This window comes from Chaetodon auriga, chromosome 1, assembly GCF_051107435.1.
Source record: "Chaetodon auriga isolate fChaAug3 chromosome 1, fChaAug3.hap1, whole genome shotgun sequence".
Lineage (NCBI taxonomy): Eukaryota > Metazoa > Chordata > Actinopteri > Chaetodontiformes > Chaetodontidae > Chaetodon > Chaetodon auriga.
In genome coordinates this window covers 9,765,991-9,786,999 of record NC_135074.1, presented here as the reverse complement: position 1 = coordinate 9,786,999, position 21,009 = coordinate 9,765,991, and the positions used below count along the sequence as shown (strand labels likewise).

Sequence of the window (21,009 nt, the reverse complement as noted above, 5' to 3'; positions counted from 1 at the left end):
TGTCACACATGCTATGAAAAAATCCATCCAAGCAATGGTGGAAATTACCACGGTATCAGCATGCACTGCAGCTTCGTATGACCATCTGAAACGGTGCTAAAACACTCATCTGAGATTTGTGCTGCTCATTTGATGAGTAATTCTGGATCTGGATTTTCTGTATAGCCAGAGGTGCTGTGTCCATGCAATTTACCAGTGCGGTCAAATAAAGAAAACGGTCTGAATGGTGGCCTGTATGCGACATTCATGACCATTGCCAGTCAAGAGTGATCAAGTGCACTACGCGTGGTTGCTTTTAGAGATGGAAACAGAATTTTGTGGCCTCTGCTATAAGCTTTCTATCTCTGTAGCACCGAGAGAAAAAAAAAGTTAACGGATCACCCTAACTTAACAATTCTGTCACTGCGACTCTATAGCTCTATAAAGTGCTGCAAATGCACAAAAATGATACAAAGCATTATTTTACATCAAATGTTGTTTTAAAAAGAAAAAAGAGATTAAAACTATGTTTTGAAAAAGCATCAAATATTGTAATACGATCTTTAATATGGCAAACTGGGGGCGGCACATAAATTACATTTCACAGACATCAAAAGACTGAGTATCTGTTGTAAAGGACAGAAAACAGTTACAATCTTACATACTGAAGAAGAAGTACAGTGAAGTGAAGAAGTACAGAAGTAAGTGGCACTAACAACAGTAGCAACAGCTGTAGTAACTGTATGTTAAAGCTGGTGTTTGACAAGAAAGTCAGTCAGTCCAGTTTGTTAAGTCACAGTGAATTAAGGCTTGAGCTCCCTTCCTTCAGTTTGATTTAAATGAAAGAGCTCAAAGTGGATTTGCCCAAAACTGCAATGCTGGTCATCCTCCTCTAAAGTGATTTCTCAACTAATGAGTAAAGACGAGGCTCTGCTGATGCAACATTTGCAAACAGTTAGTGAATCTGAAAACTGGGTCTCACTCACTTCCAGCCCACATGGTATGCATGCCCAATGACCATGATGACTATATGTATGTAAAACGGGAACCTCAAAAGAGCCATCAATCTCTTTTGGTCTGGCAATGAGCCAATGATAGCTTCTCTTGAGACCCTTGTTAATTCAAAGGTCAGAGGTCACTGAGTATTTGAGGCCAAACGAGAAGCCACCCCACCCTCTCACCCACCGTAGCTCTACCACAGCTTGAACAACAAAAATGTGAGGTGGTAAGGAGCCAGTATGATATAGAACCAACACTACATGATTCAAATACGCTGCTGATTAACGTTGCTACACATTGTTGACTGTCTCTGTAACTTGGGGTCTAAACAGTGTGGTCCCACTTCCTCACCACTCTGCAGGATTCGCTCAGAGGTGCTGGCTTCAGGGCACAAACAAGCATCTTTCTACTGCACTTGGGACCAGCTAAAACAATTTTCCAGACATGATGTTAAATGTTCTGTGGAGACCAGAGCATAAAGTGCTTGGCTTTCAACAGCTGCCAGGTCCTTCAGAGGTTCTTCTGCGCCTTTAGGAGATGGGATTGTATGGCCCCTGTGTGTTTTAAAGTTGTTCAAACCCCTTCACAGAAAGTGATTTATTACTGGACTTTAACACAGAACACAGTGTGCCTGCCCCATTACAACATCCCAACTGCATCACTAGCAGGCCTGAAGGCCTGTTTGGTTTGGCCAATGGAAGTATTTGGCAAACCTCATCAATGGCACACTTTAAGAATATGAATTTGGATATAGCAGAGAGAGATTAGCATATGAAAGAATACCATTATTTACTGAACAAACACTATATTAAGTTATTTCTTTGAGACTAGAGACCTCTCTGTTCCCGTCAGTATGGTTTCCTGACGTCAGCTTTACAGCAAGGAATGCTCCTTCAACAGCAGCCTTTTCACTCATTAATGTCAACTATAGCAAACTAATTATCAATTGTCAACAATATATGTTTAGACAGCTGTTAAATTTCGATCAAAGGGCAATGTGTGTGATTAACATAGCTTACAGAGGTAAACACGTGTTCCTTCTGGTTTAACTTGGTGTTGTCAGTGTAATATACTGTGCATATAGGCCAAAGATGTGGTGGGTGGGTATAACATGCTAACTAAAATAAATTTCATTCCAGTAACAAAAATTTATTGTAATTCACCAACATGCAGTTTAGATGGAATAGTGGTAGCCTTGACCCTACATCCATATGAGGACAGCCTGAGGCCAAATTCTTAGGGAAATTGAATTTGAAAATGCCACACTGCTATCAACACCAGCCATTTTCAACTTGGCCCACATGTTGAATATGACAGCCCTGAGAAGGGAGCTAACCTCACAGCCTTATAACACTCCGTCTTGTCAGCAGCTTGAATCATCGTTTTCTTCAGCACAGTGACATTTCAGGGTCCATATTGTATGTTGATGTTTTTGTCTTGTTCCTCTGGATAGAGAGCAAGCGAGACCGAGAAAGAGAAAAAGACAGTGAGCGTATGCTGGCACAGAACCGGCTTGGTGAGTTAAGACAAAGTTGACTCCAGTATCATCCTGACTCTGGCTCTGCAGACACAGACCCACTGGGCCAATTTTTTTCTGCTCTGAGTCTGTGTTTGAGAGCAAAGGGGTACATTAAAGTGCAAATAATATGTACTTGTATGTGATTGTGGGAAAGTCCCACAAGGCTTCTTGGTCTCTACGCTGTCTGCCTCCACGACCCACCACACAGGCTGACAATTTATGCGGCCGACGACAGCTCCCCCTGATCGTGCGCCAGGGCTCAGTGGAGGCAGGCCTCTAGAGCAATGGCAGTGCTACTGGCACTCTATCAAACCTAGGAAAAATCTCATTAGGACTGCGGCTGGGTGCCTCCTGCTCTGTCCCCCACCCATCACAAGAGAACACCTTCAGGACTGTGACGTTCGTTGCAGTGGTGCCGACTTAAAGTAGAGAGCGACACACATGAAAGGCCATTTAGCCAAGTGGGCGAGACAGGCAGTGACAGAGGCAAGGGAGAATGTGGGAATAGCAGCAGCGCTTCTCCAAGTACATGTCTGCTTCCCCTGAGCCTTTCAAACTGGAGACGGCTGAGGTCGTTGACACTCACATAAAAGCCACCCAGCACTGGAGAGTGTGAAACAGAGCATTACAGAAAGTGAGAGGTAATTATTCTCACTTCACCACAGCTACAGCGTGTCCAATATCTGTACTATAGGCAGATTGATGGGCATGGTAGACTACGGAGAGCATCATAAAATAAAAAGGGACAGTTACAGACATGTGGTGTCTTGCTGTCCTTGTAGCAGGTATGCTAAAGTACACTTAACTTGTCATCACATCTCTGTACTTTGCCCCATAAAAGTAGTGCACTTGGCAAATAAAATGATTTGGAATGATTCTGTCTAGCCTGGATAGCAGCCATTAGCTAAAGCTGACGAAATGCTAATGGTGAAAACAGCTGTATAGCATGGGAATTTTCAAAAGCTCTGGTGCACACACAGCCCCAATGTTGAAAACCAAGAAGTAAAACAACAAAGAAAAAAACTCTTATTAGCTTTAGAGCTGCAAATTAGCTTATAGGTGTAGTGTTACTCGCTAGAGATCTCAAGAGAGGAAATACCCATCCCCCCCTCCACCATCCCAAAGAGTAAACTGAGATCCACCGGAGGCAGTTTCAAAGGACCGAGCAGCGCGACTCTTGCAATCTGGAGCAGCGCCTGTCCTGCACTGTGTGGTAAGTGTGGCGGTGCTTCTGGAGGGAGGGAAAAAGACCACCAGTCATCATCAGACAGCAGTTTAAGTCCAGTCTTTTGCAGTTGTTTCCGCTGGAGTGCTCCTCACCTTCCAGCAACATTAAACAGCCTCATTCAAAGCTCCACGTAGCAGTAAAACATGACGCCCCGAGATGGAGCCAAGATAGAGAGTGTTGATGTGAGGTAGTGAAGCGCTGCGCTGCTTCTGAGTGAGGCTTCAAAGGGGATCAGTTTTCACACATGAAATAAAGATCTCAGATAATCATATAGCATAGCAAAGCTGACGCGAGATGGAGGGAGGGAAGATGGAGCCAATTTTCATACAACACCTACAGACTGAGAGTCGTGGCAAATTAATGTGTCTGCATATCTCTCTAGCCAAACAAGATAAATCTGTTTGGGTTTTCTTTTACAAAGAGGCTATCAGGCTCATCATCATAGGACGCACTGAGGTAGTGTCTTGAATTAAGTCCAGTAGAACAGATGCTCGAGTCTCCTTGCATGTCAGAGCTTTACCGAACAAATGCATAAAACTGATCTCATGAGCAGTCTGTAGTGCCAAGAGGAAGTCATATCTGCAGCGTTTTACAATGCAATTTTATGCCTTTGAAAAGATTCTCAATGCCTTTCCAGAGGTCACAGACTGTAAATCGTTTGATGTTGGGCCCTTCACATGCACCATTACCAAAATGTAAGCTAACTGGTGGATGCTTTTAATCAGAAGCAGCTTACAGTGCATTTAGTTTTATTTTTCAGGATGAATATTACACAGCTGAACAATATTATTACAAAGTTAACTGTGCAGCAACACATTCATAATTAAGGGCTTTTGTCACATGGGAAAATTGTGTAAATATCATCAAGTGGTTACAACACCCAACTTTAAAACCACACGATGCCCCAAATGACCACTAAAGCTTTCTCTTCTGCATCACAACCACTCTGTCTGAATGGTTTTTCATCATCTCTGGAGCAATACTTGAGTTAGGTGGACAAGAAACTGGATAAATATTTTTTTAAGTCCTCTGACGAAAGGGTGCTAATGTCCCAGTGGGAGCATCAAAGACAAACACCTTCTCTCCAGACACTGCGGCCCCATGCCTGACACCCCTCACTGTCACTCTCTTCTCTTCCTGCACCCCAGGAAGGAAATTATACCCATGGAGTTGGGATCCATCACCAGGCAGGTTGGAGGAAGCTGCTCTTTTTAAGTGTGCATGGTCAGCAAGACCAAGACAGGAGGGGTTTGAGCAGGCAGCACATGCCAGAGGGCTTACCGTGTTAACTGTAGATCACAAGACAGGTCATACAGAGATTCTCCACAAAAACACACACACACACAGACCAAAGGCACTTCAGTGACATCCTGCATATGGTCGAGGTGTGGCTCAGTTCTGCTTGTGAACTATATATTCAGTGAAATTATACTGTATGTCTGTGTAAATGAACTCTCTGACATTGCAGGATAAGAGGCTGCAATGACACGTGTCTGGGTGTGCATTTTTGTGCACACGTTGTAGGTATGTATGTTTGTTTTTTGTCCCTTTTTTTTGCTTGTTTGTTTTATTCTTTTACAGGACCCACAAGGGCCGTGATTGGTTGGCTGTCTTTTGTAGAGCAATAGCGCACAGCCACCACTCATCTCTCCGCGTCAGATTTACATTGCAAACACTGCTGGTCACATTACCTCACCCACATCAAAGGCTGCCTCCTGAAAGGCTCAGTGGAATATTAGCAGAGATTTACAGCCCTCATCTCTACGCTGCGAGAAACATGCTGATCTGAAGTAATCTCCCTCCCCCTCTCCCTTTTTTGTGTTTTATGTGTGAAGTTGGCCAACACTTTAATGACCCATTTACAAAACTTTTACACCTGCAAAGATAAGCTTTTACAACTCAGCCAGCCCCTCGGGCACTAAACCCTACCTGTTACTCAAGGTAACAGCCTTTATTAGCTTTTAAAAAATATATAACCACAGCAATTAACATTTATCACGCTGTTTATCAAAGCCTTATCTCACCGGAGAGGGGGAGAGGGAGAGGATACAAGGTGTCAAGATCAAGAGTCGAACTGTATGATCACCCCTCCAGCAATTTAGAGACACCAATTGCTGAGAGTGCTTTCATTTTCTAGAACCAGCCACAGTCACGAACGCTTGCTTACTTTTCCCTTAAATTTGTTTGTACAAATTGAAAAAGATAAAAAAAAAGACCAACCTCTGATGTACAAAACTTATGTGAGTGCAAGAAATTAGCAAAAGTTTGGAGTCCTGAAGATTATTGTTGTGGCCTCAGACGAAATGAGACCAATGCTACGACTACTAATGAGTCACTGCTGACTTGGCAATGCTCATATTCAGTCACAAACTAGGCATTAAAGCAACATGTGAGCGGACAGCGTGAGCAAAGCCACTTCTGTTTTTATCCTCAAGTTTCCTTGGGAGTAAGAGAGTTAACAGGGGAATCTGAGCTAGAGGTGAATCCTTAACGCACATTCTCCACCAGCCAACGAACTCCACTTTGAGACCTTGCATTCCCAAGAGGAAGCTTTGGTTTGGAAGGGAATGGAGACAGCCTGTCGCTTGGCCTTGATTTACAGGTGGTCTCCGCCTGCCAAGAGTAACAAATCACAACATTATGGCCCTCTGAATTCAGAGTAAAGCTTGGTTCCAAAGAATGAGAGAGAGAAGAGAGGAAGTCTTATGCAAAATGACACACCTCATCTCCAAAAGCTTGTGCGGTTAGAACAGCAATAGGATCTCTCACCCTTCAAGAAGGAAATTAGTTTGCTCTGGAACCTTTAACTTATTTGGCAAAAAGGAGCAAAGCAGTCTTCCTGAGGAGACATGGGCTCACAGAGCATGTGCACGTGTATCAGTCTTTACGGAAAAAATAGGATGGCTTATACATTCAAGGCAACTGGTTGGCAACGTGCCTGCTTCCATGCATGTTGTGCTCCACAGAGAGTGTGCTACACCGTCTCTAGGGGGGCTTAGTAATTAGTTAAAGCTCTCTTTGAGGACAGACAGCCCTTCAGTCGTCTGGGTGGCTTCAGACGCCAGTCTCAAGTGCTGCAAAGTGCAGGAGGAACAAGGTTTTAGTCAGGGAGTCTACCTCGAGGGCAGCAAGAAAGTGACAGCCACTTCAACCTTTAACCACAGCTGAGTGAGAAGAAACACTTGTGTAACTTGTCATGTCAGCAGCTGCAGCTTAAGGATCTCACTCTAAAATAGTCCATATTCATGCTGAGACAACTCTTCCTTGATGTTTCCACAACACTCAATTGTGTTTTAAAAAATTCAAAAGATTACATTACCTACAGAAAATTAGCTCACTTAGAAGTCACCCTCAAGAAAAGACATTAGACTTCGACAAGCCCTGAAGTTCATAATGTTTTCTAATAAAGGATGTCATTTAGGATCAAAGTCTTCTCTTGATCTGATCCAGCCAGGACATGTCAGACTAAAAGCTGGAATGCGCAAAATAGATAATGGTTTTAGCTCATAATACTATCTGATCTACAGAACCAGTTTTGTAAGTTGTCAGATTTGCATTGTGAACGCAGTCTGGATGCAGTCCAGCCACTAAACAGTGAAACAGAAGCAAACTGTGGATGAGGAGATGTCATAAAAACTAATGTTTCTAATCAGATCTCTACAATTCCTCCACATGACAGTCATCAGTAACATCTATAAGGACCAGCCCATCATTTTTAATTCAAAGCCAGCGACTAAACCTCATCACTGCAATCAAGCTCCATGTGCTCCATGTGGTAGGTGGCAGTTACGAAAACCTCTGACGTGCGCATGTTGACCAGATGGAGCTGACCTCCCCACCAAGGTGGCAATTCTTCCTCTCTGCCTATGCACACATATGTCCATACGGTCACACACACAAGTGTACACATAGACACACGCACATCATGTTTGGAGCAGACATCCTGCCAGCCACAAGCCACTACCTCTAAACATCCCTCACATCTGACCTTTTAACTGTGGACCTAAAATCTCTGTAATTACAGAGAGTGTTTCAACTTTGCAAGTAAACATAGCAGCAGAAATAGACACTTCAACTACTATATACAAGTACGCTGGTGCCAGGGGCAGGTTTCTATTCATAGCTGACTGGAATTAGTGGCTTGTGTCACTGCTCGCCATAATGAACTTGCAGTGTAGTAGGTTACTCAGTTGCAAACTGCTACCAAATACTACTGCCGATGCTCGCACATACATTAATATACAGTACACACAGAAATAGAAATCCTACAGAAATACACACACATCCACACAAACCACTAACCAGGAAACATTTATGGAAAAGCTAAAGCATGCACGCTCTCTATATGTACTCTCAAACCCTGAATTCGGACAGCAGGTGCATCACTTCCACTGTATTTGTATCACAGCTCCACTGTATGTGTGTCTTGAATATAAGTGAGATAATCACATCATCAACATACATCCAGAAATACAAATACCAGTGAAGAAACAGAGGGATCAAATTCAACATCCCATGTGAGCCTCTGAATAAGCTTACGTAACATGAAGTTGACTATATAAGGAGGACTGAGTTTATGTTAAAACACCGGAACACTTTAAACACAAGCTTATAGGCCTGGCATGTTACACAACAGCATTGGCATCTAGTGCAATATTGCTGTGTCGGGTGCTTTTGTTAGACGTGCACATTCTGCAGACGCTCCTTTTTTGAGGTAGCTGCTAACTGCTCCTAGCTGCTTTTTTAGTGGTGGCTCACACACGTAAGACGTCATTAAAACGTCTCACCCCTGTCCCATCCTGCCGGCTCCCCATTTTACCACAGACATCGATTAAGCTCTGTTACTACCTCTCCTGCTGGCTTAACGGCAGAACAACAATGCCCCCCCTTCTGCGTCGGTACGTTTCATACAGAACAGTAAGATGGAATGGCGGTGCAACATTCCCACCTAGAACGGGTTGTGTAAAAGGGGCTTATGTTGAAGCAGTTCACCAAAGACTTATAAAACCCTTTTGTTTGTTTTTTACAAATTAAGCAAGAAACTTGCTTGGGGGGGGGGGGTTGACAGACAGGGCAAATGGTCCTCTGGAGAACACAGGGTTGGCCTGCTTCATTGACAGTCTACAGGGTGAGGTCGTCTTTGGGTTGTGGCACCTGTGGAGCATAAACACACCAGGGGAGGACAGCTTTCCTTTCAGCAGGGCCGCTCCTCTGTTTAGCTTTCCTTCCACCAAAAACATCCTCTAACAGACAATCCAGACCTCCTCCAGCCCCGGCGCCACAGGAAGAGCTGAAGAGCCCTGAAACCTCTGTGGGAGGCACAATGCTCTCCCAACTTGTTTACCTAAATCCACTTCCTTCATCCCTATACCTCAGGTGGCCTTAGAGCCCTGGTCAGAAAAGCTCTCAATCACAAGGGGGTAAATGCAACAGAAGGGCTCATGGAAGCTGTGGAGTCCATCGCTGGTGTTTCCCTTCAACCAGTTTGTAAGAAAAACAAGTGGAGGGGAATCATGCTGGGACACTGCGTCTGATATCAGTGATGAATGGATTCATCTATTAGGGTAAACACATGGCTAATGTGTGTATGCATCTCTGTGAGTGCCTGTGTGCTTCAAGGCACATAAGCATGTGTGCACCTTCCTCTGCATGCATGCAGTCTCATGAGAGCTTGACAGCAGCTTTATGCAGATGTTGATCTCGTTTATTTGAGAGCCACTCTGAGTGCTCAGTCAAATTATTCAGCGCTTACTGCACGGGCCAGAGCGCAACCCGCAGGGGAACCTGATAAACAAACAAGAGAGAATTATTCAGGGTTTAAACACTTAAACACCCACTTCAGCAGAGCCTTTTAAGTGGGTGGGTGATTAAAATGGGCAGTGTGCTCCCGCAGAATGCTCCGAGGAGCCCGAGTCACATCGAGTTTCTCCCTGACCCATACAGCCCTGTCAGTCCCTCACCTGAAACACACGTCTTACATTCAGAACTTTATTTTCAATATTTGCAGGCGAACATGCGATGGTGAATCATACAATCAAGACATCTACCAGATGAAAAAATCATCATCTATGACCACTGCTTGCTGTTCCTCTCACTCCTCTGACATGCCAGAGCAGGAAAAGCACATGTGTAATTAACAACATTATTTGCTGCATTCCATTTAGGTGAGCTGGGTCCAGCATCCTGGTATTTTGGGTGCTGCCTCACTGTCATGGCCTACCGGGACACTTAAGTGAACTGATCCATCATTACTGGTACTAGTTACACCTGTGCTACAAGTCAAACTGCCAACAGTGAAACATGTTTATGCACTGTTATGGCAGTCTATTAGTGTGTAGCATTGTAGTAGTAGTAGTAGTAGTAGTAGTAGTAGTATTGTGCTATTTATCAATGCATGTGTAATGACAGACCTTCTCTTTAGTGTAGTTTGCTATAATATGAATAGCATTGTAAGGAACATGTGGTCTCTCATATTTAATGCTGTGATAGATGAAACCGTAATCTTGAAGTACTGCCTTTCATTAGAATCAACATTAATCTATCAAAGGAAGTATATAAAATGTGCATGCCCAGTTGTAAAAGTCTTTGATCTGCCATATTGACGGCACGAAACCAGCCATTATCTATCAGCTAAAATATTTGACAATTAATTGCTCTCCTGTCTAACTTAATATTTTGAGGCAAAGTGGAAAGGAGCACTTTCCAGAAGCTTTTCAAAATACATTAGCATTTCTAAGGCATACACACACATCAAAAGGTTGCAGATATGTAAGCATTACGGCAAAGATGATGATGTCAGTTAAATGAACTCTAGCTGTAGAAGGACTATCTGCTCAGAGTATCACACCATTCAAACTATTTACAGGCCACATGCTTATCAATCGCAAGCCATTTCAATCTGAGGATGAGTCCAGTTTCAAAACAAAGAAAAACCAAACAGCCGAGCATCCTTAAAATCTATCGCTTTCCTAGAATTGTGAACTAAATGCCACCCTCGAGTGTGGAACAAACCCTCCAGCCTAAATGTGACTGTGAAAGGGCGGTGAGAGACACTTTGATCAACAGCTATCCGTCACTCCAAACTGAGCATATATTTGGGGAAACAAAGCACAATCTCAGACACTAATCCCCTCAGATTTAGAGCACATTCTCCCAGAAGCCTTTGATCTCTGGTGTGCATCCATACAGCTGACTCCAGACATACTGCACACTCACATACACATGCATGAACAGATTTGCACATACATGAGCACCATTTCTGTCATACTTTTAAGATGCCAAATTGTTTTATTCTTACTGACACCTACAAGTGACAGCTGTCATTGCTTTTAGAAACTTAAATATATATATACATATATACACACACATATATATACATATGCTGTATAGACACATATATACATATATATATATATGTAGGTGGATAAGCCTGATCAAATGTCTACATGCCACTAGAGCTTTACCTTACTCTAAACCAGTATCACTCTTCCACAGAAATCCTCTCCAGAGGAGCACCATTCACAGCAGAAGAGAGGTATCTGCTCTGCTTTGTCACAGGGGAGAAACTCCTCCAGCTTTCAGTAATCTATGTGACATATGATGCCAAATGTGACATTAAAGCCACCTGCACCTCCTCAAACCTCCCAGTCCGCCAGCTACATTGACGTCAGCCCAACACTTCCACCCCATCTTCTCATGGGAAAATTAAAAAAAAAAAATCACAGAGCCCCTCTATGGCCAGGTGCTACCCCTCCTCCCCAAAGGCTAAGGCTTTTCTTCTCTTTAGAGTGTGGCTCCAAACTTTTCTCCCAGCCTCTTCAAAGAGCAACAACAGGCCCTCGGTCCCTTGGGAGCACAGAGGGGGTAGAGCCCGGTGGGAGAGGGGCATACGTCACACAGCACGCACAACAAGCCAGCCGGTGGGAAAAGAAAACGCACAGGGAGACGACAGAAAGAAGGAGAGAAAGAGGAAGAGGAGTCTGCATTTGAAAGGTGCTTTCAGCTTCTAGACAAGGGCCCTCGCTTTGTGGGAACGACAAGGAGAGAAAAAGCACAACAGCAGAAGCGAAAGACGAAGGGGGCGCAAAACCTGCCATGTCTTTTATCAGACTCGGAGGCTGAGGGAATGCGTTTAAAAGCTTTAGGCCTACTTCCAAAAAAACCTTTCTACTTTCAAAAAAATCAAAGGGCTGGAAACCAACTGCGAGACAAGGGGGTTGGGGGCAGAAGTTTCACTGTGATTCAGTTTTGAGTTGTAGTCTGTCGTCAGATGTACCTTTCCTTTTTGTCTATGGCTCCACACAAGTTGATGGGAGCTCGGTTTGAAAACAGATATATGTAAGCTTTAGAATTGTGAGAGTGGCGGCTTGGGAAGACTGGAAGTGGCTTTTGCTACACAGAGGATAGGACTTCAGAGCGGAGGAGGGGCCATCGGTGTCACTACAAACACCTCCCTGCACGGCCCACTTCAAATGTAGTCTCATTTCATCAGCCAGAATCAACACAGGGCCACAGGGTAAACTCAAGAAACAGATGGAGGCTAGGAGAGGAGCAAGGAGGAGAGGGGAGAACCAGGGGAGGGGGAAGGGGATTTTAAGAATAGAAAGGGGCAACTTGGTGAGGAATAACCATTAAACAAGATTATATTTTCAACGTGATGAGCTGTTCTTTCATCTGATGCCAAGAGGAGCAACCCAACAAACTAACCAACAGAAATTTGAACTTCCAAGTCATAAGTTGTGAAAACCTTCCTCCCTATCAATGTGTATGTCAGCGACATAATCCTACAGGGTGCACATAGCATATCAAATTTACGGGTAGGTGTAGACATCATGCTGTACACAGGGGGGAAAGTGTGCCGAGGCTCACATGACCTGGACCTCGTGCTGAGATCCACAGATCCACCTGCTCGCACCACTCACTCACTGTCCGCCAAACAAATGCTGCATCTGACGGCACAACTCATGAATGGGTGTAGAGTCTGCATGGAGACATCGTTAAGCCGTCAAGTGTGTCTTTATGTCTCAGTCTATCCGTGCGCGCTCCGATTTCAATTCTAAAACCATTAATGAAGACAAAGTGTAAGTGTGAGCGGCTCTTCCAAACAATGACTTGTGAGAAACGGGCACTGTTCCTGTGGGGAATATGGTTCAAAAAAGATCAGATCAAAAGAATTCCTAGCGTGGACTCCCTACTGTTGACACCTGACCCACATTCTCCTGGACCCTGGTTCAGCTGGGAGGGGGGCTCAAAGAACAGCGGCTATAAATAACTGTCTCCACAGGTACTCTATACAATATAGACAGCTTTTAAAACTATGAGGGTTTCATTCACATTCTCTCACCTAAGAGGCTCGCTTCTGTTTCTATCTGAAGGCCCAGCGGGGTCGAGCTTTTAAACCTCCTCTCACAGAGCGCGAAGACTTCTAATACAGTTAAAGCGTGTGTCACAGAGGGCTATAGATTCGTCTTGAAGTATAATTCATATTTCAAGATTTGAGATCATTTTGAGCATCTATTATTTTTAGGGTACATCTTTTGAAGAAAAATGACTTCCACACTTGGAATTTAGTCCATAAATGCTCTGGACGCATTGGGACCTCGTAATATTTGAGCAATGTTCTCATGTGAACTAAAGCAGCGAATGAAACATTTACTTGCAATGTTCTACGATGCATAAATGTTGAAATCGTAACATTTAGTAGTTTTAGGCTTTAGGGAGGCTACTGACAGCGACTCAAAGCCATGACTTTTTTGGTGCAGGTCAACAGCATTGAAGCACACGTCTCCTGAACCCTGTCATATCTGATTGATGAGAACATTTATTTGAAGTGCGGGGGCAGAAATGTTGGAGGTCTCCCTCTAGCAGTGCAGACGATCAGTATGCTGACAAGATAATCATGTCATCAACCTTTGAGGCAGCCTGTGTAGAGGTGCCACCGCATTTAAAAAAGGCTAATGTATGTGATGTCACGTGTGGATACACTCAACGTGTAATTGTGACACTGAAAATACAGCAAGAAGCAAACAAATGGTTTAAACTTATGAAATATTTAAGATTTCTAATTCACTTTAAAATGACAACACAAAAAGGGGAAAGCACCCAAATAAATATTGATGGTGGAAACACCTTTCTTCTTTTGTTCATTTTCCCTCTGAGCTATAAAAGCCATTAGGCACGGGGACTTGAATTATTTATACAAACTGAGCTCCGCTAACTCCAGATTTTTCGGAAACATCCAACCCTTTGACCAACCTGGGCCAAAACTTCACACGCTGCTGTTGTTCGGAAAAGAAACACATGCCTATTTCCAGGAACAGACTAATGAAAATTTGTTTTTGTGGCGATAATGGCTGGTAATTGCATGGTAATAACGTGGTTTTAAATGCTTAAATGGCCCAAACCATATGAACCCACTCAACACATAAGCAACCATGTAAACGGCACAGTTTTTCTGCTGCAGCAGCATCGAAATGCTCTCAAAAATAAATATAGTTCCAGGTGTTTCTCGTAGCACCACTCCCCCAAAACAGCTCAGAGCCTGCAGTGAGTGGTGTCCTGTTCCTATATGACATTTATGGTAGCTTTGGGCACATGGCAGAATTAGCAACTTTGACACCATGTGAGTGCGACATGTGAAGCCCGTCTCAACCTCAGACGGGACTTTAATAAAAGAATAATTTCTTCTCTCATCACTAACCCAACATTCAACGCCTTCAGGCAAAGGAAAGCTATCGACAACATCTTCCCGCAGAAAGCAAAACAATGGTGGACTTTAGACCTGGTTTGGGCTGGAATCAGTAGATATTTCAGTTGCCTGAGACTTCCTCAAGTCTGATGTTTGCCTTCTCCTCACCAGCATGCCGATAAATCCTCATACCAACAGCCCGTTTTTTTTCAACAACCGAGCCAGCATGTGCAATTGTGTCGTGCTTGCTTTACAGCAGAACTGCTGCATGCCATGAAAGCATAAGTTTTATCATCATAAAACCAAATGAGAGGGGACGAGAAGGGAACATAAGATTGCTCACTTCACGCAGCAGCTACACGCCAGTGATGAGAGGACTCTGCTTTTTCATAGCAGCCAGCATCTAAAAGAACTGTCAAGTATGGTAAAGGAAAATCATGCCACACAACATCTCAACGCATTATTACAGCTGGTGCTCTAATGCGTTAAATGCAAGAGATCCTGTATTCTAGGATGCGGATTGGTGCATTTCTGCTCAAAGTGTCTGGATCGTGGGTGGAGGAACTGATTTTCCTTTTGTCTTGATGGGCTCCAGTTCCTCAAATATGCCGCCTTTGAGGAAGGCATCGCTAACCAAAGAGGCTTAAGGCTCCTCTGAAGCAATTCCAAAGGATTTCCTCACTTGACAACAACAGCACAGTGTTTACGGCAATGCCAAAATACAAAACAAGCGTGACCTCCAACATTTCTCACCAGCCTTTACAATCCACACTTGTCACCACACTGTCACCGAGCAGTGCTTTCAGCTCAGGCTTGATCTATTGTTACCTGTAAAAAAAAAAAATCCCTCTCAGATCAGTGCAGAGGCTGATCCCAACATTTCAGCCCTACAGGAGCAGATGAGAGGTCTACCGAAGGAGTGTTAAAATCCGTCCTTTCATTTTGTCACCGTGGAGGAGAAAACAGGAAAACAAAGCCTGGAGCAGACACAAAAGTAAGGTGCTTTGTGGTTTCTCTTCAAGAGTGCCAGCGATGTGTAAATTCAACTTCAATCACTGCACCTCTCTGAAAACAGAAACACTGAACTCCAGCATGAATAGACACCCAGGTCTGTCCACCAAGAGGGCTTTGAGAAAGTTTGTGAAGACTTCGAGTGCGTCAGAAGAGGAAGACCTCGGCACATGACGGACTCGAGCTGGAGTCTCCGTTAAATGTAGCCTCATGTCTAACTCCTAACGAGGGGGAAAACCTTGAAACGCACAGTTAAAAAGCCTCGTCCTAATTGTGCGAAAGCACCCCGAGGAGACCATTCACAAGCATTTCTAATCGGCTGCCTCCTATTTCCCCACAAGTGCGTAAAGCTCGCGGACAGCGTCGTACTCACCCGTGCAGTCAGACCGCAGTTATTCTTGTGGTGACAGTCCCGCTGCTCGAGACGAGAGCTCGTGCAGTAGTATTTCTGCTTCACGAGCCAGTCGTCGATTCCCTTTCTCGCCAAACAGGCATTGACTACAAAACTGTCGCCTGAAACAAAGAAGCGCAGTATTAGCAGCTACAAAGTCTCTCTCTACGCGCTGCACTCATGTTTTCCATAAGCGCTCCATCTTCAAAGAGTCGGACCCTGCGCTGCAATGCTGCTCTGAGGAGCCGCGAGCTCACTCCGAAAACTGCTCTGCTGTTCACAAACTGACAGAATGAGAGACTTAAGCATGCACTGTACGATAAGGAAACAAGGGCGCTTACCTTCTGGGCTCTCCCTCGGTTTACAAATAGCGGCTTGAGGGGAAGAAAGTGAGAAGACAATGAATACTGTTACTCGAAAGTACCGCAGCACCAGAAGAAGAGCTACAGCTGTGATTTCTCTCAGGAATAAGAAAGCTTACCATGTTTCGAGTGCAGTTTACCCATTTCTATGCATCGAGTTGGAGTTGAAAACCATCCGAAGAATATAATCCAGAGGAAAAAAAAGAAAGCAGGCGACGATATCCAGACAGAGGAGCGTCCGTGGAGACCGAGAGCAGACTGCGCTCAGCACAGGACCGTATGACTGGAGAGCCAAGCGAGCCTTTGATCCAGAGCGCCGCCACTGACAACACGCGCGGGACGACACGCGACTTCCTGTTCACGCTTTCATAATAAAACACGTCACTGCTGAGACCTTTGCTTCATAAAATGATTAGCAAAGCGAAAATACAGATGACGTGTGGCCAATTACTATTAGAATTGGAAACACAAAAGCAAACATTTTAGTATAATATGTGCTATAATGCTATCCTTACGAATGTATGATTCATGAAGCAAGAAAAAGTTGTTCACAGAGCCAATTCTCAATGCCTGCAATTTTGAAAAGTGCAAAATGTAAGTTTCTGTAAACCTGGGCTTGCTGAAGTTTAAACCATCGGTTGAAAAAAACTCAACCAACCGGTCAGAAATAAACCAACAGCAGTTTCACGCGTCAATTTTATAGTTTGTCTCCATGTATTTATTATGAAAATTGATATCATAACTTCCGGTGTTAGTTGACTTTTTCTGGCAGACTTGACGCAGCTCGCCCAGCTCTCCCTCTCTAGACTCTGTTCAAAGCGCAGAAGAGGCGTCGAGAGAACCTTGATTTCAGCCGCTGGAAGATCAGGATGTACACCTCTCCCCAGACTGCAAGCAAGTGCGTTTAAACGCACTTACAGAGTCAGTGGGTCCCGAAGATGAGTGTAGGCACTTCCTCAGGTGCTGCAGGGGCCCCATGACATTAGCAGGTTAATTGTGACCAACCCCCTCAACTCAAATGAGTCCTAGTCCCACCATGTAGTTTGTAACATCTATTTGAAAGCTGATAAAACAAGCAGAACGCCAAAGACACTCATTAGGAATTGTTAAAAAATAGTTTTCTCAGTGGAGCTGGATGGATGATTCTTCAATGTTTTGTTACATAAGTTACATATAACTTAACACTTAACACTTATATAGACAGAGCATACCAGCAGACAATAAAATTGGATTCCCTCTTGACCTATGAAGTTGTTCATTTAAACCATGCCAGCAATAATTTACTCACATGGGCTTCCTGGGGACGAAATCATATCGAAGGCCTGTTGGGATCTGTGGTCAGCATGCCTCTGTCTTTTTGGGGTCTTTGACATGAGAGTAAGGTTTAGAAAGTCTTATTGGACTGAGGCAGCAGATGAAAGCAGGCTATGATTCTTTTGAAGTCTTCAATAATCTAATAAAAGACAGAGGCCACTGTGCCACGTGTCATGCCAGACTCAGTGTGACAGTACTACACACACACTGTGGGCATCATCTTGTGAGAAAGCACTGATAAAGTTTCAGACATTCTTAAGCAGTACCACATCAGTGTTTGACACTTAACAATGCATGCTCCAAACATGAATGAAGTTTAAGAGTTTTGCATTAGTTTTTTTTTTCTGAATCTGTGCTGAATGGTTCTAAATGAACGATATTGACCTTTTACACTGAAGTGCAGCAAAAATCCTCAAAGAGAAAATTCATACTATGATCTGGGGGGAAAATGTATGTATCTTAACTAGAACCAAGAGAAAACACGATCTATGATCTGTAATACAACATTTTTCCTCTGCTTCACTAAAAAATTGTACTGTAATTCGGTTTTATAATATAACTGGACTAGTTTCATGTGTACATCAAATAAGTGCATCTTCAGAAACAGTACACTTAAATACATTTAGATAATAAGCTTAGCAAAGGTTTTCTGAAGCCTGTCAGCTGGTGCAGGTTGGCAGTGTTACTTAAAAGGTAGTGTGTGTGTGTGTGTGTGTGTGTGTGTGTGTGTGTGTGTGTGTCATCAATCAAGTTGCAAAAAAAAACGTGCCATGTTTGCTGGATGTCTAATTTTAGAGCAAAACTCTTCTCTTGTCATTTCTGTGTCATGGTGTATTTTCCCTTTTAAGTCTAAAAACAGCAGATTAAAATCTTAGAGGAGGCTCTGTTCAATTTCAGGACATAATTGTAAAATTAAACATCTGTAAAAGCAAGTGAACTTGTGGAAGTGATACTTAAATGGCAAAATATATCACCATTTCAGCCGATGGCTCCCACATGGTTGGGTGGTATGACCTCTAAATTACCATGGGCCTCTATAGTCCAGACTGTGTTTAAGGTTACGGGTCTGGTTTTCTTTACCTGTATCCATTTGCCTTCAGCACATACATCTTGGTCTAACTATGTATCTACCATGTGCACCTTAAGCAATTGCCATGTTGGCATCACATATAAAACCAGTTAAACTTCCATATATGTAACAGCAGCAATTTGTCAGCACAGGACCTTGTAACATTCCTGTAAGTCATCCTCTGTGGTAGAAAGAAAAGCCCAAATCTGGCATTACTGCTGGAGGAAAATCTGCCAGCCAGCAAATGTAAGACAGTGAGAAGTTGCCCTATTGGTGAGCTTCAGTCATTTCTGGTTCCCTCTGCCACATGCTTCAAAAAAGAGTAGAGGCAGGATCAGTCAGTGTGTTGCAGTGTGTCTGTGTCATACCGCACTGGCACATCCAATTCCTGTGCTCTCGGAATGGCATAACCATTGAAGCACTTCACATGGGAAGTACAGTACAGCCTCAGCATCAGACCTCACCCACTCATAGCTCCTTACATTACCATACATTATTTTATTATTAGATTGAACAATAAAGTTCAATCTAATCTAGTCTAATCTAATCTCTAACGTCAGAAACTAGATAAAATTCTAGCAGCCCTCACATGGTGCCTCTGTAGTCACCGTAGCCCCAACATGTAGTTACACATTTGAGGAGGCACAGACAGGTCAGTCAGCGTAGCCTACAGTGTAGATAAGAAGCCTACACACACACGCCACAGGCTATGTAACCCTTTAACACACAACTGTAAATTGAGCTCGAGCCTACATAGAGTTTAATACACTATCAACAGCACCTGCAGACGAGGTCCTATAAATTCCTGCACATAGTGAAGCTCCTAATAGCCAAAGGTGACATATGCAAATATAACTGAGTTGGGATGATTTCTGGGGAAGTCAAGATCAAAAATGTAATCTGGCACCAATTTTCTGGGAAAGATTTTCATATCTTTAGGGATGGGACTATACACTGGACACATGTCTCTAATGCAGCCCTGCAGTTGTGTTTCTACTAAACAGTGGTTTCCGCATCCTGACTCTATCATCACATGTTGTACCAAGAGGAATCAGGCTCCCCTTTGAACTAGTCTGCCACAGACACACAGATGAGCTTGTTATTATAGCAACTCGCCTGAATTTGCTGGGAAAGAAGGCCGGTCCCTCTGACACACTTCCTGTCCTTTGAAGAGGCCAACGGAGAGATGGCTTTGCGGGCCCTATTTCCAAGCTTCGCCTTTGATGCCTGCGAGAGAGGAGGTGGCGGGGGCTTTAAGCCAGAGTTCCATCTCATGGACGCGAACCCCCAAACCTCCAATCAATCCCCATTATCGTGGGATGCAGTTATATTAGCTTGACACATCATCAAATCAGAGAATGAATGAAGTAAATATCTGTCTTTTATTGAGGCATTTGTCAACTCTGGTGGAAATTTGTCTCCTAAATATCTGCTGTGGTTTTTTTTTTTTCTTTTTTTTTTTTGGTGGAAAACCTTCATAGAACAAAAGCAAAATTCTCTAGGCACCTGCCTGATTGATGTAGGTATTTATTGACCTGGGGGAGCTCCTGCTTTGGTGGCCAACTCTTGCTCATTCCACCATAAAACTCAGCATTCTCCCTGGAAACCGGCATAATGGGGGGCATTCAGATGGCCCGATTCAGGAGGATCTAATGGTTTGTCTGTGTTTATATCCTTGTAACAATGTTAGCGGCCTGATGCCTGGAGAGCCCACCGGAGGGAACGCTGCCTGGTGGTGAGGAGGGGGATGTGAAGCATGTAGAGGGAGAGAAGAGCAGCTGCTGGGCGCTTAAAGCTCAAACATGTGACTGTTGCCTTTATCTTGAGGAACAAAAGAGCATAGATATTGTAAAGGGCAGAAGACAATCATGACTGAAGTACAGTGTTGATTCCTGCAGCGGTGGTGACTCAGCCCATTGTGGTGGCCCAGCGTGTGATGTGTCAGGCGAAGGGTCCACAGGGAGGGAAAGACAGCCTGGCATGCGTTTGCCATTCTGCATACTGGAAGCTTTCACAGCAATAAGCAGAGTGGAGGGAAATTCAGTGTCAGAGCAGATGCAACCGTACACTGCTAATAGCACTTTTGATATTCATTCATACAAACTAGCTGCTCCTTCCCTTGAGAGCATCTGATGCCCAGCAAGACCATTATCAGTCATTTTACATGACAGTTTATAAAAGAGAAATAACATGTACACCCATAACAGACTCAAAGGATGTGGTTTAAACATTTTACATGTGAAGATGTTATCAAAATCATTTTGTAAATGCACATATTAAAGATTAAAAATCCTACATTACGCGTTGTGTGCAGTTTCAATAAGAGTTAGTACATGTAACAAAAGCTGAAGAACTGTATAGTTAGAGCACCTCAAAGCTTGCTTTGGTTTTAATTTGTTTTCTCAAGTTAGAGCAAAAAAATCAGTGAGCTGCACATCTGAATTAAAAAA

The 21,009-nt window shown here is 43.6% G+C and overlaps 1 protein-coding gene across 2 annotated transcripts in view; it reads right to left on the bottom strand.

The window, feature by feature from the left end:
• nkd1 (NKD inhibitor of WNT signaling pathway 1) overlaps positions 1 to 16,461 on the bottom strand; it is a 29,275-nt gene extending 12,814 nt beyond the window's left edge. Inside the window, exons 1-3 of one of the 2 annotated variants that reach the window (XM_076748210.1) lie at positions 16,296 to 16,461; positions 16,156 to 16,188; positions 15,797 to 15,936 (exon numbers count right to left, since the gene is read on the bottom strand). In XM_076748210.1, the coding sequence (XP_076604325.1) occupies positions 15,797 to 15,936; positions 16,156 to 16,188; positions 16,296 to 16,320 (198 nt within the window). In that variant the 5' untranslated portion in view covers positions 16,321 to 16,461. The remainder of the gene's footprint in view (positions 1 to 15,796; positions 15,937 to 16,155; positions 16,189 to 16,295) is intronic. The other variant, XM_076748298.1, reaches the window with a different exon arrangement.
• Positions 16,462 to 21,009: the final 4,548 nt, after the last annotated feature.